We start from the raw sequence: 18,381 nt of genomic DNA, 5'->3' as shown, positions 1-18,381 counted from the left end.
ATAAATAATTATTTATTATCTACAGTCATTTTATTTCTATTCAAAAAAATAAAAAGTGTTTTGAATACTAGCTGCCGACTGCAACTGTCGACCGCACTTGCAGCGACTGCATGAAATCGGTCGATATCTGAGGGCGACTGCACGTGCTGCTGCCGCTTACATCCAAAACGGTTTCATGTGAATACATACAAACCAGGGGCCCGATTCTCCTAATTTTACTTAAGCGACCTTCGATTGACGTTCGACTCGATTCGATTGAGATCCAATCCCGACTCGATTACTATTGAAGCGTATGTGGCATTCCGCTATTTTTTCTTTGAAATAAACGTTTTTATCCTTTTCTGTCAATTAATAATGAATCATTTTGTCTGCAAATGATTTACGATTGCAAAATGATTGTACAGCAAACTACCGTATAGACCAAAATCATCAAAATAGCAGACCAATCGCACACCAATCAAATGTCAATCGAATACGATTGGTCTTTTATTAGTAGCAGAATGCCCGATATGGTTAAAACTGCTATTACGATCATATTGCGATTCGATTTCTATTCGATTTTGACATTATTAACTTAGGAGAATCGGGGCCCTGTAGTGCAGCTGCGGCCGACTTCATGCAGTCGCGGCATCTGCGGTCGGCAGTTGCATTGGACATTCAAAACGTACCTATTTAGTCATCAAAAAGATACAATATATTTTTTAAAGTATTTTTTCCTGTTTATTTGAGATTCACGTTAAAAATAATATCAATGTCATGGTTCAAGTATGTCATGGTGGACTAGTGGGTAAAGAGTAACCTCTCTAGTATGAGTGTGGGTTTCAGGTCAGGCAAGTACCAATGCAACTTTTCTAAGTTTGTATGTACTATCTAAGTATATCTTGGATACCAATGACTGTGTTTCGGAAGGCACGGTAGGATACGGTTAGCTCTTATTTAGGGAAGACTACGTTCAACAGTGGACGGCAATAGATATGATGATAACAAAATGAAAAACTTAGAATACCTACCTATATCTTAATTTGTGCCTGATTTTGTTGGCAAACTAAATCATACCGTAATATCTCCATTTAGTTAGACTGGAAGCCCACCACAACCTTAGTAAAAGGCTCTCAAAAGTTTTGCATTTTTTTCACAATATTTCACTACTTTATTGGTAGCGAAAATTGCTTAAGTTTGAAACATTCTTCGCCATACTTGGCTTCAACGTTTTGACTAACCATCGGATTCTTTGGCAAAACAATACTTTCAAAATCAAGTCAAAGCGAAAAATTACAGTTAAGAGAAAAATTACAAAATAATGGGACACCGGATACCGGAAAACTTTTTTTTACGCAAAAACAAGAGCCTGAACTTCTGGTTATGTCAAACAATTTATACACAAACTTCTTTTGCTACGGACTAATAGGAGTACAAACAAATAGTGAAAAACTAAGGCTACAATAACTTAATCTCTGCTTTACACATGATGTTGTCAATTATAAAAACGAAAAATGACTCCTGTGGCCAAACCACTGAATGGATTAGGTTATTTTTTTTTAACAATTCACCATAGAATATCATAAAGTATATGTGATAGGATTTCATGTGATTAGGTACGACACACCCGATATGTATGTATTTCATCAGATAATGAAGATTTTAGTAGCCTTGTATACGAAAGGCCTTAAGTGCACTTGTCGCCTATATCAATTTTTGCGAATTCTAACAATACTCTATACTTAACTGAGCCTCTAAAAATATTATGCTGGTTGACAAGGTTACAAAAAGCACCAAATAATACATTTTCCTTAAACCTATGTACTTATAAAATAATAGCATTGCCCCTTTGTCTTCGCTCCATCTGTAAAAAAAAAACATTACATAAATACCAATCAATGAATACGAAAACTGGTCTAATAGACATTAAACTAAAATATTTGATAAGTGAAATATATTGCTCGCTAAACTTTTTATAGTCACAGAACATCGAACGAGTTCCTGCGCAGATCATCATGTCCTCCTAGCCGATTTATCGGCTTCGGCGGCTGTTCTCATGTAAGGAGATCAGCCAACTGCGCAGGACATATTATAGTGCACGCACATTTGCGCAGACACAGGTGCACTCTCTATTCCGTCACTCCCATAGCCCGATCGTGCGCAAAAAGTATGGTCGCATTTGCCCATTTTCAGCTCAGAACTTATTACAGATCGACATCAAGTTATGCGAGAACTATAACACCTTAATATCTGTAAGTCTGGGTGGGTAAAAACAAGAGTTACCGTGAGCCTAGTACATAAAGGGCAAAAGTCATAAAATGCCCCCTCCCGCTGTGGGTTCGTAGGGGTGAGGAAGTGTCAGACTCTTACTGACTAAAAACCGTCGTGTTCCGTCGTAGGCCTACCGTGTACCTACAAGGGCCACGGTAACTCTTGCGAACAATCCTGCAGCCCCGGGCACACATACATAAAGGGCTTAAGAAGGAACATGGTGTGTTTTAGGCAGTACACTCCCTCAAAAAATTAATGGCTGAAACTGATTTAATAATTGTTATTATTGTACTTACCTGCATTGGTTTTAAGTCCCATTTTATTTTTAAACTGAGTTTCTTAATAAAAAAATCATATCAAGATTATTTATCTTTAGCTAAGCACACACAAACGAAGCATAGTTTAAACATACAATACTAATCGTTCTTAGGCCGTCTCTGTCCGTAAGTTGTGTACGCTTTGGGCACCTGATGGTACTGGTACCACTCGTACGCTATGGTCACAGCTGCTACCAACGCCGCGGCTCCTAGCACGATGCCTTTCATTAGTACTTCCATTGCTTACTATCTGCAAAGGAGAAAAAACGTTTTTAACGATTTACCTCGAATTACTTTATTCTACTCCAAGATAATTAATAACGCATAAAGAAGAGAGGGGCGCGATTCTACTAATTTTACTTAAGCGACATACGATTCACATCCACAGAAGGGTATGTGGCATTCCGCTATTTTTTCTTTGAAATAAACGTTTTTATCCTTTTCTGTCATCCAATAATGAATCATTTTGTCTTGAATGATTTACGATTGCAATATGATTGTACAGCAAACTACCGTATAGACCAAAATCACCAAAATAGCAGACCAATCGCAAACCAATCGAATGTCGTTGGAATATGATTGGTTTTATATTAGTAGCAGAATGCCCGATATGGTTAAAACTGCTATTGTGATTCATTTTCTATTATTTGACATTATTATATTTGACTTAGCAGAATAGGGCCCGCGGCAAAGGTATTTGACGAAAGATGTACCTAAGCGACTTCAAAAATTATGGAGGTTCTATTTGATTGTGCCGAAAATTACCCATTTTAAGGGACTTCACATTAAGGAGATTTGCAATTAGGATGTGGCAATTTAAAAAAAAAAAAACTGTTTTTTATAGCAAGCACTTGAGCAGTACAGGTGTTTTTTTTTGTTGGACTATGAGGATCACCATCATCCTTTTGCCCTTATCCCAATTTCTGTCTGCCGTGCTTTCTAGACTGAACATAAAAGCCTAGCCTTCCTCGATAAAAAGGCTACGTAGGAATATTTCAAAATCCGACCAAATTGCAGCTCAATCCGTTCAGCCGTGTATCGTTAGCAAACATACCTTCGATTTTTTTAATATACCTATGTGACTATGACGAATTTTGTTTACCAAAATATTGGATACCTTGATGTCTAGTTCTGTGGCTTATATTATTATATCACATGTATGTATGTTGTTAATACATTATTTTTGTACATGATGTAAGTAAATAAATAGTTTTCTTCGTCATTCTCAGTACGTAAGTATGTCAATACACATACTTTCAATCATTAAAATGCATATTAAAACTCTTATTATTCACGGAACGTATCGACTGTAATAAAAACAAACAATGAAAAGGTACTTACATTGTTGAAATACTGTGTTGGTATATTAATAACACGCTTATTATAAAATACGCACTTTCAATATTAATACAACGAAGTTACCAAGGAGATTCTACACTACACATTGACCTACTTGGTTTCTTACCGATGTTAATATCAAGACGGCTATTGCCAGACTGTATTTAACCCCTCTGCTCGACAAGATTTTGACATATGACTATACCGTTGATTCGGCGGGATATTTTGAATCCCGACATGGAAGTCAAAAATTTGTACTAACTTTCAACACATGAATTCTAAGTCCGTAATGCCTGATTAGAAGTATTTTACCTATAACTTTAGAGCTCACTTATTTGACAACAACGTGCAAAGGTCAAATGGGGTCAGTTAATTCAGAAAAATATAATAATTACGGTGTTTTTAAGTCTATCGAAAAGTTAGGCATTTCAAATTTGGTGAAAACTTACCAATAAATAATCGCATCACTTTCTCAAACACAACACAAACGTCATATTTATAACATTTTCAATCCATTGCAATACATTTCGTGCACTTATTTATGTTCAATAACTAAAAAATCAGCACATAAAATACACAATAAAAATGAACAATATTTACAAGATCAAAGTCACAGACAAGTAGAGTTTGGAATAGAGTTTTATTTTTTTTTCAATCATCGGTGTGCATTCGATACCTAAATCGGATATTTATTATAAATAATCGAATACCAATTTTATATATATTTTTTAATAGCAACTTATTTCAATTTTATTTATTAATTTTAAATTATAGGTTTAATTTGTTTTTGTTGTTAAGAAAAAAGATATTTAAGTTTTATGAAAGTTTTTAGCATTAAATTTTTATATGTATTATTTATTTTGGTGTTGCGTCATTCGTAATAATTTTTAACTTTAATTGAATTTTTATTACCTATTACGGAATTTTAAATTATTTTTATATTATTTCTGAACAATTCTAAGATTTTTGTTTCGGCGGAGCCGTTGGTTGGTGGTTGGTATTTAGCCTACTTCAATCGATCTCAGTGGCGTGCACTTGGAGAGGCCTATGTCCAGCAGTGGACTGCGATAGGCTGATGATGATGATGATGATGATGATGAGGATAAGCCTGGTGTTCTGAAATATAATGCAATTTGTAACTACCAAAGTAATGTACTTATTTGATGATGAGAAACAATAATAATATTTGATTGATGTGAAAGTCACCAAATATTTTTAACCGAATCCCAAAAAGGAGGTGGTTCTCAATTTGGATGTTTGTTTTTGGTCGAAAGGGTATATTCCCCATATTTGTTATTAGGTCCAGGATCTGATGATGGAAACCTTGAGAAATCGAGGGCAACTCTCGAAAATTGTAAGCATAGATAAGGTTATAACTTGACACTCAGATGTATGTCTGATAACACTATGAAACAGTAAAGGTTTGGAGCTGACCTGATGATGGAGATCAGAGAAGGTCGAGGGATCTCGACAACCGAACTTTTCTCGTCTCCATCTCCTTCATTGTTGCAGAGGCCTCGTAAATACGAATAATATAAGCACAAACACGAGAAAGTTTAAATATTCAGTTGTCGAGTTCCCTCGAACTTCACTGGTCTCCATCATCAGTTCAGCTCAAAACCTTCACTGTTGAGTAGTGCTACCAGGCAATCACCTGAGTGATAAGATTTCAACCTATGTATTTCTGCAACTTTCGAAAGTCGCCCTCGATTTCTCAAGGTTCCATCATCAGATCCTGACCTGATGATAACGGGACCACCTCGGAAGTATACGCTATCAAACAAAAAAAGAATCATTAAAATCGATAAATAAATGGCTGAGTAATCGCGTAACAAACATACAAAAAACGGTCGAATTGAGAACCTCCGCTTTTGGGAAGTCGGTTAAAATAAGTCGGCGGCGGCCATCTTTCCATCTTGGACCAGCTTTCGATGAACAGCGAACTATTTGCCCTTTCAAACAATGAAATCGTCATAAAATTTTGCGATAACTACACCTAACTACGGCTCTCGTCAAATAGCTTTGCCGCTCAGTTAAAAAGTTGGAAGTAACGAATCGCCATTAAGTTTGGCAGGTCTACAGGAATCCTGCACATAAAACACCCGAAGAAATAAATAAGTCTTCATTTGCCGTCTTCAGAAACCCTACAAACCGAAGATTTTTTTTATTCCGGCTACAACGTATTTTCTACCACTGATTTTCTAGCATTTTTTTCAAAATAAATTAAGTCATTTTACTTTTCCTAATTTATTTTCAGATTATGGTAAGTACCTATACAAAAGTGCAATTTAGTAATATTATAATATAAAATTATTAAATCGATTCTTTATTTTAACGAATCGGATTATTCGATGCAAAACTTCTATCACCGTCGCCATCTTGTCTATGCGTCTTCAAATTTAAAAAAACAACTAATGTAAACAAACATGGCGAGTTCGATCAGAATTCTCGGTAATTACGATTGGATTTTAAAAAGGTATATTTCTAACGGGATGCTAAATATGAAAGGTTTGAATGCGTAAAAATAATTTAAATTTATTTAGTTATTTTATTTAGCACTCACAAATGTGGTTTGATTGGAAAGAAAATAAATATGAGCGTAAATAATTAGGAAAGTGTATAACTGATTCGCAGACCCCAATTGGGGTCTAAACCGAGCTTACGGTAACATTGATGTTCAGACCCCGATTGGGGTCCGCTACGGATTTGACGGTTAAAATAAAACGTATTTATTATTTGTCCCGTTACTTAACTTCGAGTCCACAAATTCGTGGTATTCCCCAGATATAAAAGTTATGTTGAAGTTGACTAGATTGACTACTGCACAAAATATGAGTGAGATCCTTTACGCACAACCACTAAAAGTTACAACAACAATTTTATTAATATATAGGTACGTCTTATCAATACCCTAATGATAATTACCTAAGCTAAGTTATAAATCATTAAGATAATGATTATAGTAATTCCCAGCTTAAAGAATGCTGACATTAGTAAAAAATACAGTCCTTTCGTTCGCATAAAATGCGTATATTGAAATGTTGCAACGCGTTCCAGATCAATTAACTTCCGGGATGACATTTAGAGAGCATTACTTGACATGAGCTTTATTTTAATTTGTGACAAAAAATCTGACTAAAGCTAATGCCACTTAAAAAAATACTAATCACCATTAATTACAAAGACTAAAACATCATACAAAATGTGAATCTTCCATGTTTGACAGTAAAAAGAAAAATATAAAACCAGAAACTTAACGTTGACAGAAATGACAGATTCTTTTACAATCCAGCGACTCCCGATTTAAGAAACGGAACGCGCCCCTTGACATAAAACGAAAATAGTATTTTATTACAACAAATACGCAGGTCTTTTGTTTTGTGTTTAAAATGAGTATGAGCGTGCGCGAAGAAGAAAGGGGGAAGACTACATGTCCAAGCCGCGGCCTCGGTATTGCGGCCGCCGCTATCGGCGTCGGGGTTGGGGCAGCGTTATACTACTTCTTCAGCAAACGGCCAGAAAATCCGAATTCACAAGGTTCCACCAGCGATTGGAATTGTGAGCAACAACAAGCCTTGTAAGTATGAAAATAAGACTCATTTTTGCTTGCCAGAACAGTTGGCACGGTTTCTCAACGTAGGTAGGGAATACGCATTTTCACTTTTTCTTATGTTACCCTTCGATTTTCAAACTGTCCTGTTCCTAAGATGTCTGTTAAGTTTTAAAAAACGTGGTTTTGCTAATTTAAAAGTGTAAAATAAAGTTATTTTTAAGTTGTTCTTGTGAAATAATATTGTAAATATGGATATTGATGACTCCTTTTCTGACAGGTATGCTTTAATATGCTTTAGATGTGTGTTTTAATGCTAAAAAATATTTTAAGTAATTTAGTGATTGCTTAACATTTTTTGGTCAATGGGTTGTCTTATTTTTTATCTATAAAACTGTTTAAAAATAGTTGTTGATTTCTTTATAGTGATTTTTTAAAGTAAACTTTTTTGAAAATAAGTTTTATAATAGTACCTAACATTAATTTAAAAGCATAATTATTAAGTTAGTCTATAAATATATGGATAACTGGCTGTTTTCTCCGTATCCTGTGGGAACTACTGCCCGTACCAGGATAAAATATAGTCTATGTTACTCAGGAACAGTGTAGCTTTCCAACAGTGAAAGAATTTTTCAAATCTGTTCAGTAGTTTCGGAGCCTTTACTACAAGCTAAAAAGAGTTTCATCTTTATTATATTAGTGTACAAAAATAAAAGATTATTAAAATTAAATAGCAGTGACATCATCTATTTTGTTCCTTTTCTGTTATTTTCCCTTTTACTGTCAGGTTTACCCTTTTAAAATAATGTCATATATCTGTACTTCTAAATAAATATAATAAAGATGAATCATTATTTTTGTGTTTGTTCAGTAGGTCCCACTGGAACCAATGGAAAACAGCTAATCACTGATATCTCATAGAAACATATTTTTTTTTGTCTTTTGAGAATTTTTTGATATACCTACCTACAAAAAAAATATCTATCATTATGATATTTGTTCATACTTATAAAATGATTAAATATACTCTAGGATTACATTTCATCATCATAATAAAAAAAAAAAATAATAATAATAAAATTTTTTATTTATCCACAGTTACATAGTTTGCCTTAAAATTAACTTAGGTACATTGATTTGGTGTAGGTAACTATATGTAGTAGCAGACATTGGTTTTTTTGGATCGGCGGTCCCCAAACTAGGCTAGGCCTGTATCTTGGGAGCCGAGTTTTGGTTACAATGAGTACTTTTGTCGAATTATAGGTCGTATGCGGTGTTTATGTGGACAAAAATAGAATATAAAAATTTAAACAAGACGTAAAAGAAAGCTAAGAAAGTTATAACTAATTGGAGCATCTTCTAAAAAAATAAAATTGTCTCGTTCTAGACGTTAAAAGTAAAATAAAATATGTTAATAAAAAAGTTAAAATTATAACAAAATTCTTAATTTAAATCGAGCTTAGCTTATCAGTCTCAAAAGAGTGAGTGTTTGTGTGTGTGTTTGCGTGTGTGTGTGTGTGTGTGTGTGTGTGTGTGTGTGTGTGTGTGTGTGTGTGTGTGTGTGTGTGTGTGTGTGTGTGTGTGTGTGTGTGTGTGTGTGTGTGATCATCTTAGTAAAATTAAAAATCTCTTATATAGGTATATACCAGAATAACATATGTGTTAGTTTTTATCCACATGCAGGAAATAGAACCCTCAGAATGTGGATGTAACCTTTTTTCTTTTTTTTTTCTTTTTTTTTCCGACCTCAAAAATCATCAAATGACCCCTCTCCCGCTGTGGGTTAGCAGCGGTGAGGGAGTGTCAGACTCTTACTGACTAAAAACCGCCGTGTTCCGTCGTAGGCCTTTTATGTACCAGGACCGCGGTAACTCTTTCGAACAACCCGCAGCATGTGGGTGTAACCTCAGGCGGAAACTAGATGACATATAAATGTCATATGTATATTTTACTAACAAAAGGAAGTAGGTATTTTCAGTATTTGAAACTGTAATAAAATGTTTCATCATGAGGATAAATCACTAGTCAACAATTTTTTTTTTTTGAGAATGTATTTTATTTATTATATTTTTATAATATAAGTAAATATATATAAAAAAGTGTGACGAAAAAAGTGCCTATAAAGTAAAAATGACCTACCAACAAGGTGGACAGACAACCTTATAAAGTTGGCCGTCGACGCTGGATGCAGGTCGCCTCCAACAGGTATCTGTGGAGATCTAAGGGGGAGGCCTATGTTCAGCAGTGGACGTCCTATGCCTGAGATGATGATGATAGTAAAAATGTAATAACTAAATCCCATGCGCAAAAATGCTGTTGACCAGTGTTATCAGACACTAACTGTTCCCCACGGTTTCACATATATTCTAGGAGAATTTCCTGCACCTGGATAGAAAGTAGCAAATTCATTTTAGTCATTTCATCCATTATCACTTTTATATGGTATCTTTAAAACAGCTTATCATAATAATTATCTGTTTTTCCAAAAAAACATTACTAAAACCAATTTTGATTCAAACATTATATTTGTTTAACAAAAATGACTAGTGGAGATGTCATAACGCAAAATCTCCTAAGAAAGTAGCGCGACAACATGCAGAGCGAGGGGGACGAGGAACGTTACTAGCTCCGCCCTTACGCTACAATGGAACCTCATTATTTTAAAAATAATATCACCAATCTTTGACAGATAAGTTTTGATTTGACAAGGAACCCGAACGTCTCGTTAGTTCTAGTAACTGATCACGCCTACCGTACGTTGCCTGAGCTATAGTTACCGGCACGAATCTTGAGCTCTGACTCTGACCTACATCTGAGCAGAAGTGATTTATTAGCAAAGAACCAATCCCTAGTGACGGCTATGACGTGATGCACTGCGGGCCAATCACTGCTTTAGCCCGCCCCCGCGCCTCACTTCATACCACAAAAGGGACCCAATAAATTACTTCTGAAGGTGAAGGTCAGAGCTCAAGATTCGTGCCGATAACTATACTATACCTACGTTCCTTATGGCATCTCCGCTATCATTTTTTCTTCATGTTCATCATTCATTCCATCCTTATCATTTCATTTCATCAGCTCAACACCGGATACAGATGACTCGTACACAACTATATCAGAAAATGAAACGTCAGACACCAGCGTACACAACAGCCTGACAGAATTCCACTTGAGCACATCAGAATATTCCATCGTCATAGAAACGTCGTCAGAAGCAGAAGAATCGAGTGATGATGACTCTTCATCGTCTGAAGAGTCAGACGATACAGAGATGGTTGATTCAGACTTACCCAATGATTTTGAATATAGATGGGTGTCGCTCCATGATGCTATCACAACCATCATCTCGGCGGAATCTGAAGGTCATGGGGTGATGGGCAATGGCCAATGGGTTGAGACGGCTAGTTCGCTTGGTATGCCAAGAGATGGCGCTTTCTCGTCAATGGCTAGCTTCATGGGTAGGGTAGCGAATTTAGTCAGTGTCAATAAGAAAAAAAAGTGAGTTTTTTAAACGTTTTTGATAATGTACCATGAACTGTTATGTAAGTTTCTTTTTAACCGACTTCAGAAAAAGGAGTCAAATAATAGCGAAATAAACACAGTCTTGCAGACACCAACCTCTTTTTTGTGGTTCCTTTCAGTGTTTTGCGAAGTCGGTCTAAATATTTTTGTAAAAAAGTCTAATTAATTGGCAGAAACTGTAAAAAAATCTGTATAAAAATGAGGAGAGAGTTCATGGTATATTTAATTTTAAAAAAAATAATTGTGATCGTCAAAATTGAATAGTATTTATTTCATAAAAAGGTGAAGGGTATTTTATTTATGTTATTTTTTGTATGTCATTTTAGTTTTTTTTTTTATTTTAATATTTACATAGTTTGTATTTTTTGTTTATTACAGGACTGAAAATGAACAAATGAATATTTTAAGACAGCAGGCTTTGTAAGATTATTTTTAATTAAATATTAATTATCTACTAATGTGTTATTTTATGGTTTTTGTACTAACATTTATCTCTAAAAAATACTTGAGTAGTATAGTATTTGCCGGTTTTTTAAATATAAAAGCCTTACCACAAAAACACTTTATTGTCTAAAAAAAAGTTTGGCTGCAACACGGACCTTCTTTCAACGTCATAATCTGTCATTTTTTTAGACAAGTGTTCAACAGAATTTTTAAAGTGTTTGTGGTACAGTCAACTTCATGTCAGTGGTAACAGTTTTATAGGATAATCGTACTTATTACTATTGAGTTAAGGTGCATGACAGTTACCACTGACGTGCGGTCTACCGTACGACGGTGTCTGTCTGTGGATACCTAGGTCCCCGTAAAGGTGCGTTTTGAATACTGCCGACCGCACATGCCGCGACTGCATGAAGTCGGCCGCAGCTGCAAAGTCAAAGTCAAATCATTTATTTCATTTAGGCCTTTACAAGCACTTATGAACGTCAAAAATATAACAAGTTTGATTCTAGTTGCCTACTGGGGTCCGACTCTGCTAAGTAAATAATGTCAAAATTGAATCGCAATACCAGTTTTAACCATAGCGGTCGTTCTGCTACTAATATAAGACCAATCGTATTCCAATGACATACGATTGGTCTGCCATTTTGGTGATGTTAGTCTATACGGTAGTTTGCTCTACAATCATATTGCAATCGTAAATCATTTGCAGACAATATGATTCATTATTGAATCACAGAAATTGATAAAAACTTTATTTAAAAGAAAAAAATAGCGGAATGCCACATACACTTCAATCGTAATTGAGTCGTGACTGGATCTCAGTCGAATGTGAATTGTATGTCGCTTAAGTATAATTAGAAGAATCGGGCCCCTGGTTTGTACCTATGTATTCACATGAAACCGTTTTGTATGGAAGCGGCAGCAGCACGTGCAGTCGCCCTCAGATATCGACCGATTTCATACAGTCGCTGCAAGTGCGGTCGACAGCTAGCATTCAAAATGCACCTAAGATGTGTATTTTTTATTACATTATAACTAATGTTTTAGGATAATATTGTTCATAGTGTTTGCATGTTTGAGAGATAAATATTAACATAGGATTAATTTTTTAAGTACATACTAACATTACATTGTATAAGGATCCTACATAACTTGGATTGAAAAAAAAACGAACGAATATTAAGGCGATTAATTAATACATACTTAAAGTTATGGAAATAAGGTTGAAAATTGAATGGTAGTACAAAATCTAAAACTTACTAAGCACATTTTGGCATCGGAATTTCATCTTTATTTCCATATCATTTGACGACCTCGATGGCGCAATGGTCACCATGCCGGACTGTCGAACCTGAGGTCCGGGTTTGGTCGACATTTGTGTGATGAGCATGCGTGTTGGCCGTGGTCTGGGTGTTACAATATGTAGTTTATCAGTTGTGTTAGCACCCATAACACAAGTTAATTAATAACTTATCATGGGGCTAACCGCCTGTGTGTGAAAAAGGAGTCCCGACATTATTATATTATATGATATCATTAGCATAATGGTTAGCATGGAATCTAATTGTAACCCTGAGTAACTGAAGGTAACAGTATTTTATATAAAACTCTCGTCAATTAACTATGTCGCTTTGAAGTCAGCCTCTCCTTAGCGGGGCCCAGTAGGGCCAAGGTCTGCCGGGGCTGCGGGATTGTTCGAAAGAGTTACCGCGGCCCTGGTACATAAAAGGCCTACGACGGAACACGACGGTTTTAGTCAGTAAGAGTCTGACACTCCCTCAACGCGCGTAACCCACAGCGGGAGAGGTCACTTGATGATTTTTGACGTCGTTAAAAAAAAGTCAGTCTCTTGATGCCCTAACCATGTGAATTGGGTGTTTCACTGTAGCTGTAGCTAATTTCCGGGAGGCAAAGTTGCTTGACGAGATCTAAATGGTACCTACGTGTTTTATTTATTTTATGCATGTGATTTTTAGTTCGTAATAAGCAATTTAAAATTATTTTAAGCAAGTTAGATTCATATTTTGTTAGGATATATAATGAGAATCGCCTTGAGGTAAATATTATCTAATAAATCATATGTTGTAATTATGCAATGAGGGTTTTCTAAAATGGCGTCCACGAGGTGGCAGCACCGAGTCGTCAGGTCCAGGTAACTGTCAAAGTGCTTATCTTTACTATGAATAGTGAACGATTTTAGTGTTTTTTTTTTATTTTATAATTAAAGCACTGCATTATTGTTTTACTATTGAGGTTGAGTAAATAAAAAAAACTAAATCATATTGTGTTAACAAATTTTTCAACAAGCTTTTCCTTAGTACCAGTGACTTTTGCACCCTCTCTCTTAGCTCAATGTTTAGTTCGGAAACCTTATTCTGACCGTAGTCCATAATAAAATCAATAACACTTCCAATATAACAGAATTTCAATAAACAATAAGTTCGGACCCTACAATTCCATACTATTTGACAGCTGTTTGGACCTGACGCATACGAAGCGCCGCCTGGCGGCAGAAAAAGTATCGAAAACCCTCATTAAAATCTTTATAAATCATTTATACTAAAATTAAATTATTAGGATGAATTTAAAGTTTTTGTCTAAAGAAAAGGGACTTTAAACAATAGTCGACATTTCTACTATAATATTAACTTCTTTTCTCCTCAAAATTCCAGTCGCCAACGCTCCTGGACCCTAGAAGAATGTTCCATCTGCTTCGAGGTCATGCTCCGAGACCAGGAAGTCATGTCCCTACCCTGTTCTCACAACTTCCACTCCGAGTGCATCCTGCCGTGGCTGCAAGAGAAGCAGACCTGTCCTAACTGCCGGAAAGTGGCTGAATGATTGCTCCATATGTAAGTTTTTGAAATATTTAGCCTTTTTCTGAACTTACTATGTACTCCAAAAGTACTTTCTGGCTTCTGACTACTCGTAACGACTGCCAAAGATATTCAAATACCACCCATTCATTCTTTATTTTTGAGTATTTTTAGGGTTCCGTACCCAAAGGGTAAAACGGGACCCTATTGTATTCGCTCCTCTGTCCTTCTGTCTGTCACCAGGCTGTATCTGTTGCCGCTATAAGAACAAATACTGAAAACTAGAATACAATAAAAATTTTGGGGGGCTCCCATACAATAAACGTGATTTTTTGGCTCATTTTCTAAATAATGGTACGGAACCCTTTGTTTGCTTTGCGATTCCGACTCGCACTTGGCCGATATTTTTTTTCTTTGCGTAAATCGTCATATGTTAACCAGTATATTAACATATTTAATTTAATGTGATTAGGTTTGACACATTTGTACAATCAAGGCTAGGTCACTTTATATTTTTTTTAATTAATTCGATAGATAACATTTTCAATCTCAAAGTGCTGATACAGTTTCTAAAAATAGTTTAATCAAAAATATGTTCAGTAATAAAAATGTTTTTTTTTGTTTCAGCAAAATACTGTTGGTTTGGACTTAAAGCCAACAATCCAGGATAGTCCAATTATAACCATGTTTAACGAACAATAATGGATGTAAACTTAAATAATTTACTAATAGGATAATAATAATGCCTTTTTCTATCTAGCAACTAGTAAAAAAAAAAAAATTAAATAATCATTAAAAAATTCGTAGGATGTTTAGCTGGCTAAATTGAAAAAAATATTAAAATTATAAAGATATATGTATAAGTAATATAAAAAAGTGGGTTTTTCAAAATGTAGGAAGTTTGCAATTTTTAGATCAGAAAAATATTTTTGGCGGGTAAGATGACATATCAAAATTTTTCTTGCATGTACGTTAATTTTGTTATTTTAGTGTTTCTTTGTATATGTAGCTAATAGTACTTTTTCGCTCAATTTTTTTCGACAAGTGTGTATTTTTTTGTTAATTTGCTTGTTATATTTATTTAGGTTATTTCTGAACATTATTAAATCTGTCATATAACATATGTTTTTTGGTGCAAGTCCTTTGAGGCAGTACAATTTTTTTTTCTTGATAATTAACAGCTGTCAACTGCAAAAAAGATTTAGTACCCGTGTACCGACTTTTTGTGCAATTTATTTATACTGACTGAGAGGACTATCGATTCACCAATAAACGGTCAATCTAAGAGAATTCTAAGAGAATTTAATGCTAAAATTACCAAAAAACACATTTTTTTCTCGTATATTGTGCAAAGTATCTTTAAAATACCGTTTCATAGCAATAATTACATAGGTATGTAAAACGCCTTTGAATTTTCTAAAAAATTTAACTGTCATATCATAAGATTATCCGCCTAGCTGTTTTCTAAATGGGTAGGGAATTGGTTATTTTGAGCAATGAATAAGTAATGAGAATATCTTATATCCTATATCCTCTTGATTAGAAATAAATAAGAATCTGATTAATAATTGTGACATCTTGTAAAACGATTTTGGACAATCGAATATATTTTTGAAAAATTCGTAGCCAGAAATAACTTTAAATATATTCCTAATTCTTTAATACTATTTGTCTATTATTTTTGTATAACTTTAAAATTGGTAATTATCAAAACTTTTTTGCATTTTATTTTTTTTTCGAAATAGTCTTTTTAAATCTGGCTACGATTCTGGAAAATGAGTATTTTGATTTTAAAATGATTTGAATATTGGAGTTAATCATTTAGTTTGCCGATTGAATCGCTTTAATTAATCATTAGTAAAATCTTTAAACCATGGAGCACAAAATGACTAGCGGAGATGTCATAACGCAAAATCTCTTAAGAAAGTAGCGCGATAACATGCGGGGCGAGGGGGACGAGGAACGTTACTGGCTACGCCCTCATACGCTTTTGATCTTGCCCATTTTTTATAAAAACAAACAATCTTCAAGATGTCTCATGTGAACGCTTCGTTAATTCACTCGTAACTGACCGTTTGACCTATAAGAAGGCGCCTGACCTACCTGTCTTTGGCATCTCTGCTCATCTTTACTTGCTCCGTGGTTTTAATGAATGATTGGTGAAATTCTGAAAATATCTCGAATCATCGTTTCGTTGTCTAGTCAGAAACTTACATACTCAAATTTTTCAGGACTTTGCCAATCTGTACTGTAAAACTAACAAAAGATATCTTCTAATATTTTTGAATTTTAGATTGGGTACTAAAAATTAAAAAAAAAATGTATAAATAAATAAAGAAAAATATATAAAAAAGTTATCAAAAAATCTTTAAAAAATGTAACCTATGCACTGATATTCTTAATAATATTTTTGTAGATATCAAAATAGAAAATAAGTGTGTACCTAATTAAAATGCAAAAAAATAACAATATGTAAAAAAAACTATTTGATTTTGTATGCTACTGTTTATTTAATTAATGTGAAAGAAACGTCGGCTGAGCCACGATTTATTTTGACATTGGCAACACAGTTCTTTTTTTTATTTTATACAATTTTGTAGAAGCACAAACATGATAATAAAAATCTTTACAAGACTTTTCTAACAAGTCCAAAAATAGATATTGTGTTCTATCATGAAGTTCATACAAGACACTACGATATGGTTTTATAGCGTCTAGAAACTGACTCAGAAATTGAATGACATACTTACCAAACTGTTTTAAAAAATATTATTTTTCAGTAACTTTCCTGTTTTTGACATAATATTTACTGTGTTGCCAGAATAATATTTAAATGTGATATTGTATGTGTTAAAATTGTAGACTTTAGACTGCGTAGATTCTCAATAAAAATAAATGAATGGGAATTTTGTTTTATTTTGTCACCATCTGCCTAGCCTTTTCCCAACTACATTGGGATGTTTTACAAGGAGCGACTGCCTATCTGACCTCTATCCGATGTGCTGGTTCCGCTGCTGCGGCTGCAGAGAACCTCAAACGGCGCAAATATAGTAACCCTGGTGGGTAACTATACCTTTAATCCGTTTGGGGTTGAAACCCTCGGGCCGTGGGGTCCAAGTGCTCATCTGCTTTACAAAGATCTGGCAAAGCGACTTGCTGACACTTCAAGTGACCCAAAGGCTGGTTTATATTTTGGTCAAAAATTAAGCATTGCCATCCAACGTGGCAATGCTGCCAGCCTCTTGGGTACACTCCCGGTGGGCAGCGATGAGGAGGAATTTTTTGATGCCATCAATTCTCCCCCTAGCCTTTTTCCCAACTATTTTGGGGCCGGCTTCCAGTCTAACCGGATGCAGCTGAGTACTAGTGTTTTACATGGAGCGACTGCCTATCTGACTTCCTCAAGACTGCCAAAGATGTTCAAATGACAGCCGAGCCTTCCTGCCCTCCGAAACACAGTCATTGGCGTCTAAGATATACTTACTCAGAAAGTACCTCGACATTTAAAAACGGCGTTTGTACTTGCCTGACCTGGGCCCCGATTCTCCTAAGTTAATAATGTCAAAACCTAATAGAAATCGAATCGCAATATGATCGTAATAGCAGTTTTAACCATATCGGGCATTCTGCTACTAATAAAAGACCAATCGTATTCGATTGACATTTGATTGGTGTGCGATTGGTCTGCTATTTTGATGATTTTGGTCTACACGGTAGTTTGCTGTACAATCATTTTGCAATCGTAAATCATTTGCAGACAAAATGATTCATTATTGAATGTCAGAAAAGGATAAAAACGTTTATTTCAAAGAAAAAATAGCGGAATTCCACATATGCTTCAATCGTAATCGAGTCGGGATTGGATCTCAGTCGAATCGAGTCGAACGTCAATCGAAGGTCGCTTAAGTAAAATTAGGAGAATCGGGCCCCTGGAATCGAACCCACACTCATATTGAGAGGTTGATGCTCTCTACCCGCTAGGCCATCAGGACTTTAAAATAAATTCAAAGGCAGGAAATAAATTGATGATAATTTTATTGAACAAAGTCATACAAAATCGGACACTTCATTTCACAAGTTTGAAAAACTAAATCAATTTTCTTCTGTAATTGGTAAACTAAACATTGTCTTAAGGTAAATATGT

At 34.9% G+C, this 18,381-nt stretch overlaps 1 protein-coding gene and 1 long non-coding RNA gene across 3 annotated transcripts; one reads left to right on the top strand and one right to left on the bottom strand.

Annotated features, from left to right (window-relative positions):
* Positions 1 to 52: 52 nt before the first annotated feature.
* On the bottom strand, positions 53 to 4,066 carry LOC110380550 (uncharacterized). Its single transcript, XR_010278027.1, has 3 exons — positions 3,909 to 4,066; positions 2,663 to 2,817; positions 53 to 1,843 (listed from the first exon to the last, which is right to left on the bottom strand). It is a non-coding gene; the product is annotated as an uncharacterized LOC110380550 (long non-coding RNA).
* A 3,098-nt stretch (positions 4,067 to 7,164) lies between these two features.
* On the top strand, positions 7,165 to 17,143 carry LOC110380549 (E3 ubiquitin-protein ligase RLIM). 2 transcript variants are annotated; one of them, XM_049848267.2, is made up of 5 exons: positions 7,165 to 7,482; positions 10,534 to 10,953; positions 11,356 to 11,397; positions 14,094 to 14,273; positions 14,865 to 17,143. In XM_049848267.2, the coding sequence occupies exons 1-4, from the start codon at positions 7,295 to 7,297 to the stop codon at positions 14,260 to 14,262; spliced, it is 819 nt and encodes a 272-aa protein (XP_049704224.2). In that variant the 5' UTR covers positions 7,165 to 7,294; the 3' UTR covers positions 14,263 to 14,273; positions 14,865 to 17,143. The 2 variants fall into 2 exon arrangements, with proteins under 2 accessions (XP_049704224.2, XP_049704225.2); XM_049848268.2 differs by lacking the exon at positions 7,165 to 7,482 and adding an exon at positions 7,506 to 7,735.
* Positions 17,144 to 18,381: the final 1,238 nt, after the last annotated feature.

Source organism: Helicoverpa armigera, chromosome 30 (genome assembly GCF_030705265.1).
Source record: "Helicoverpa armigera isolate CAAS_96S chromosome 30, ASM3070526v1, whole genome shotgun sequence".
Classification (NCBI taxonomy): domain Eukaryota; kingdom Metazoa; phylum Arthropoda; class Insecta; order Lepidoptera; family Noctuidae; genus Helicoverpa; species Helicoverpa armigera.
The sequence above is the reverse complement of the archived record's forward strand: the minus strand, read 5'-3'. Positions and strand labels throughout refer to the sequence as shown.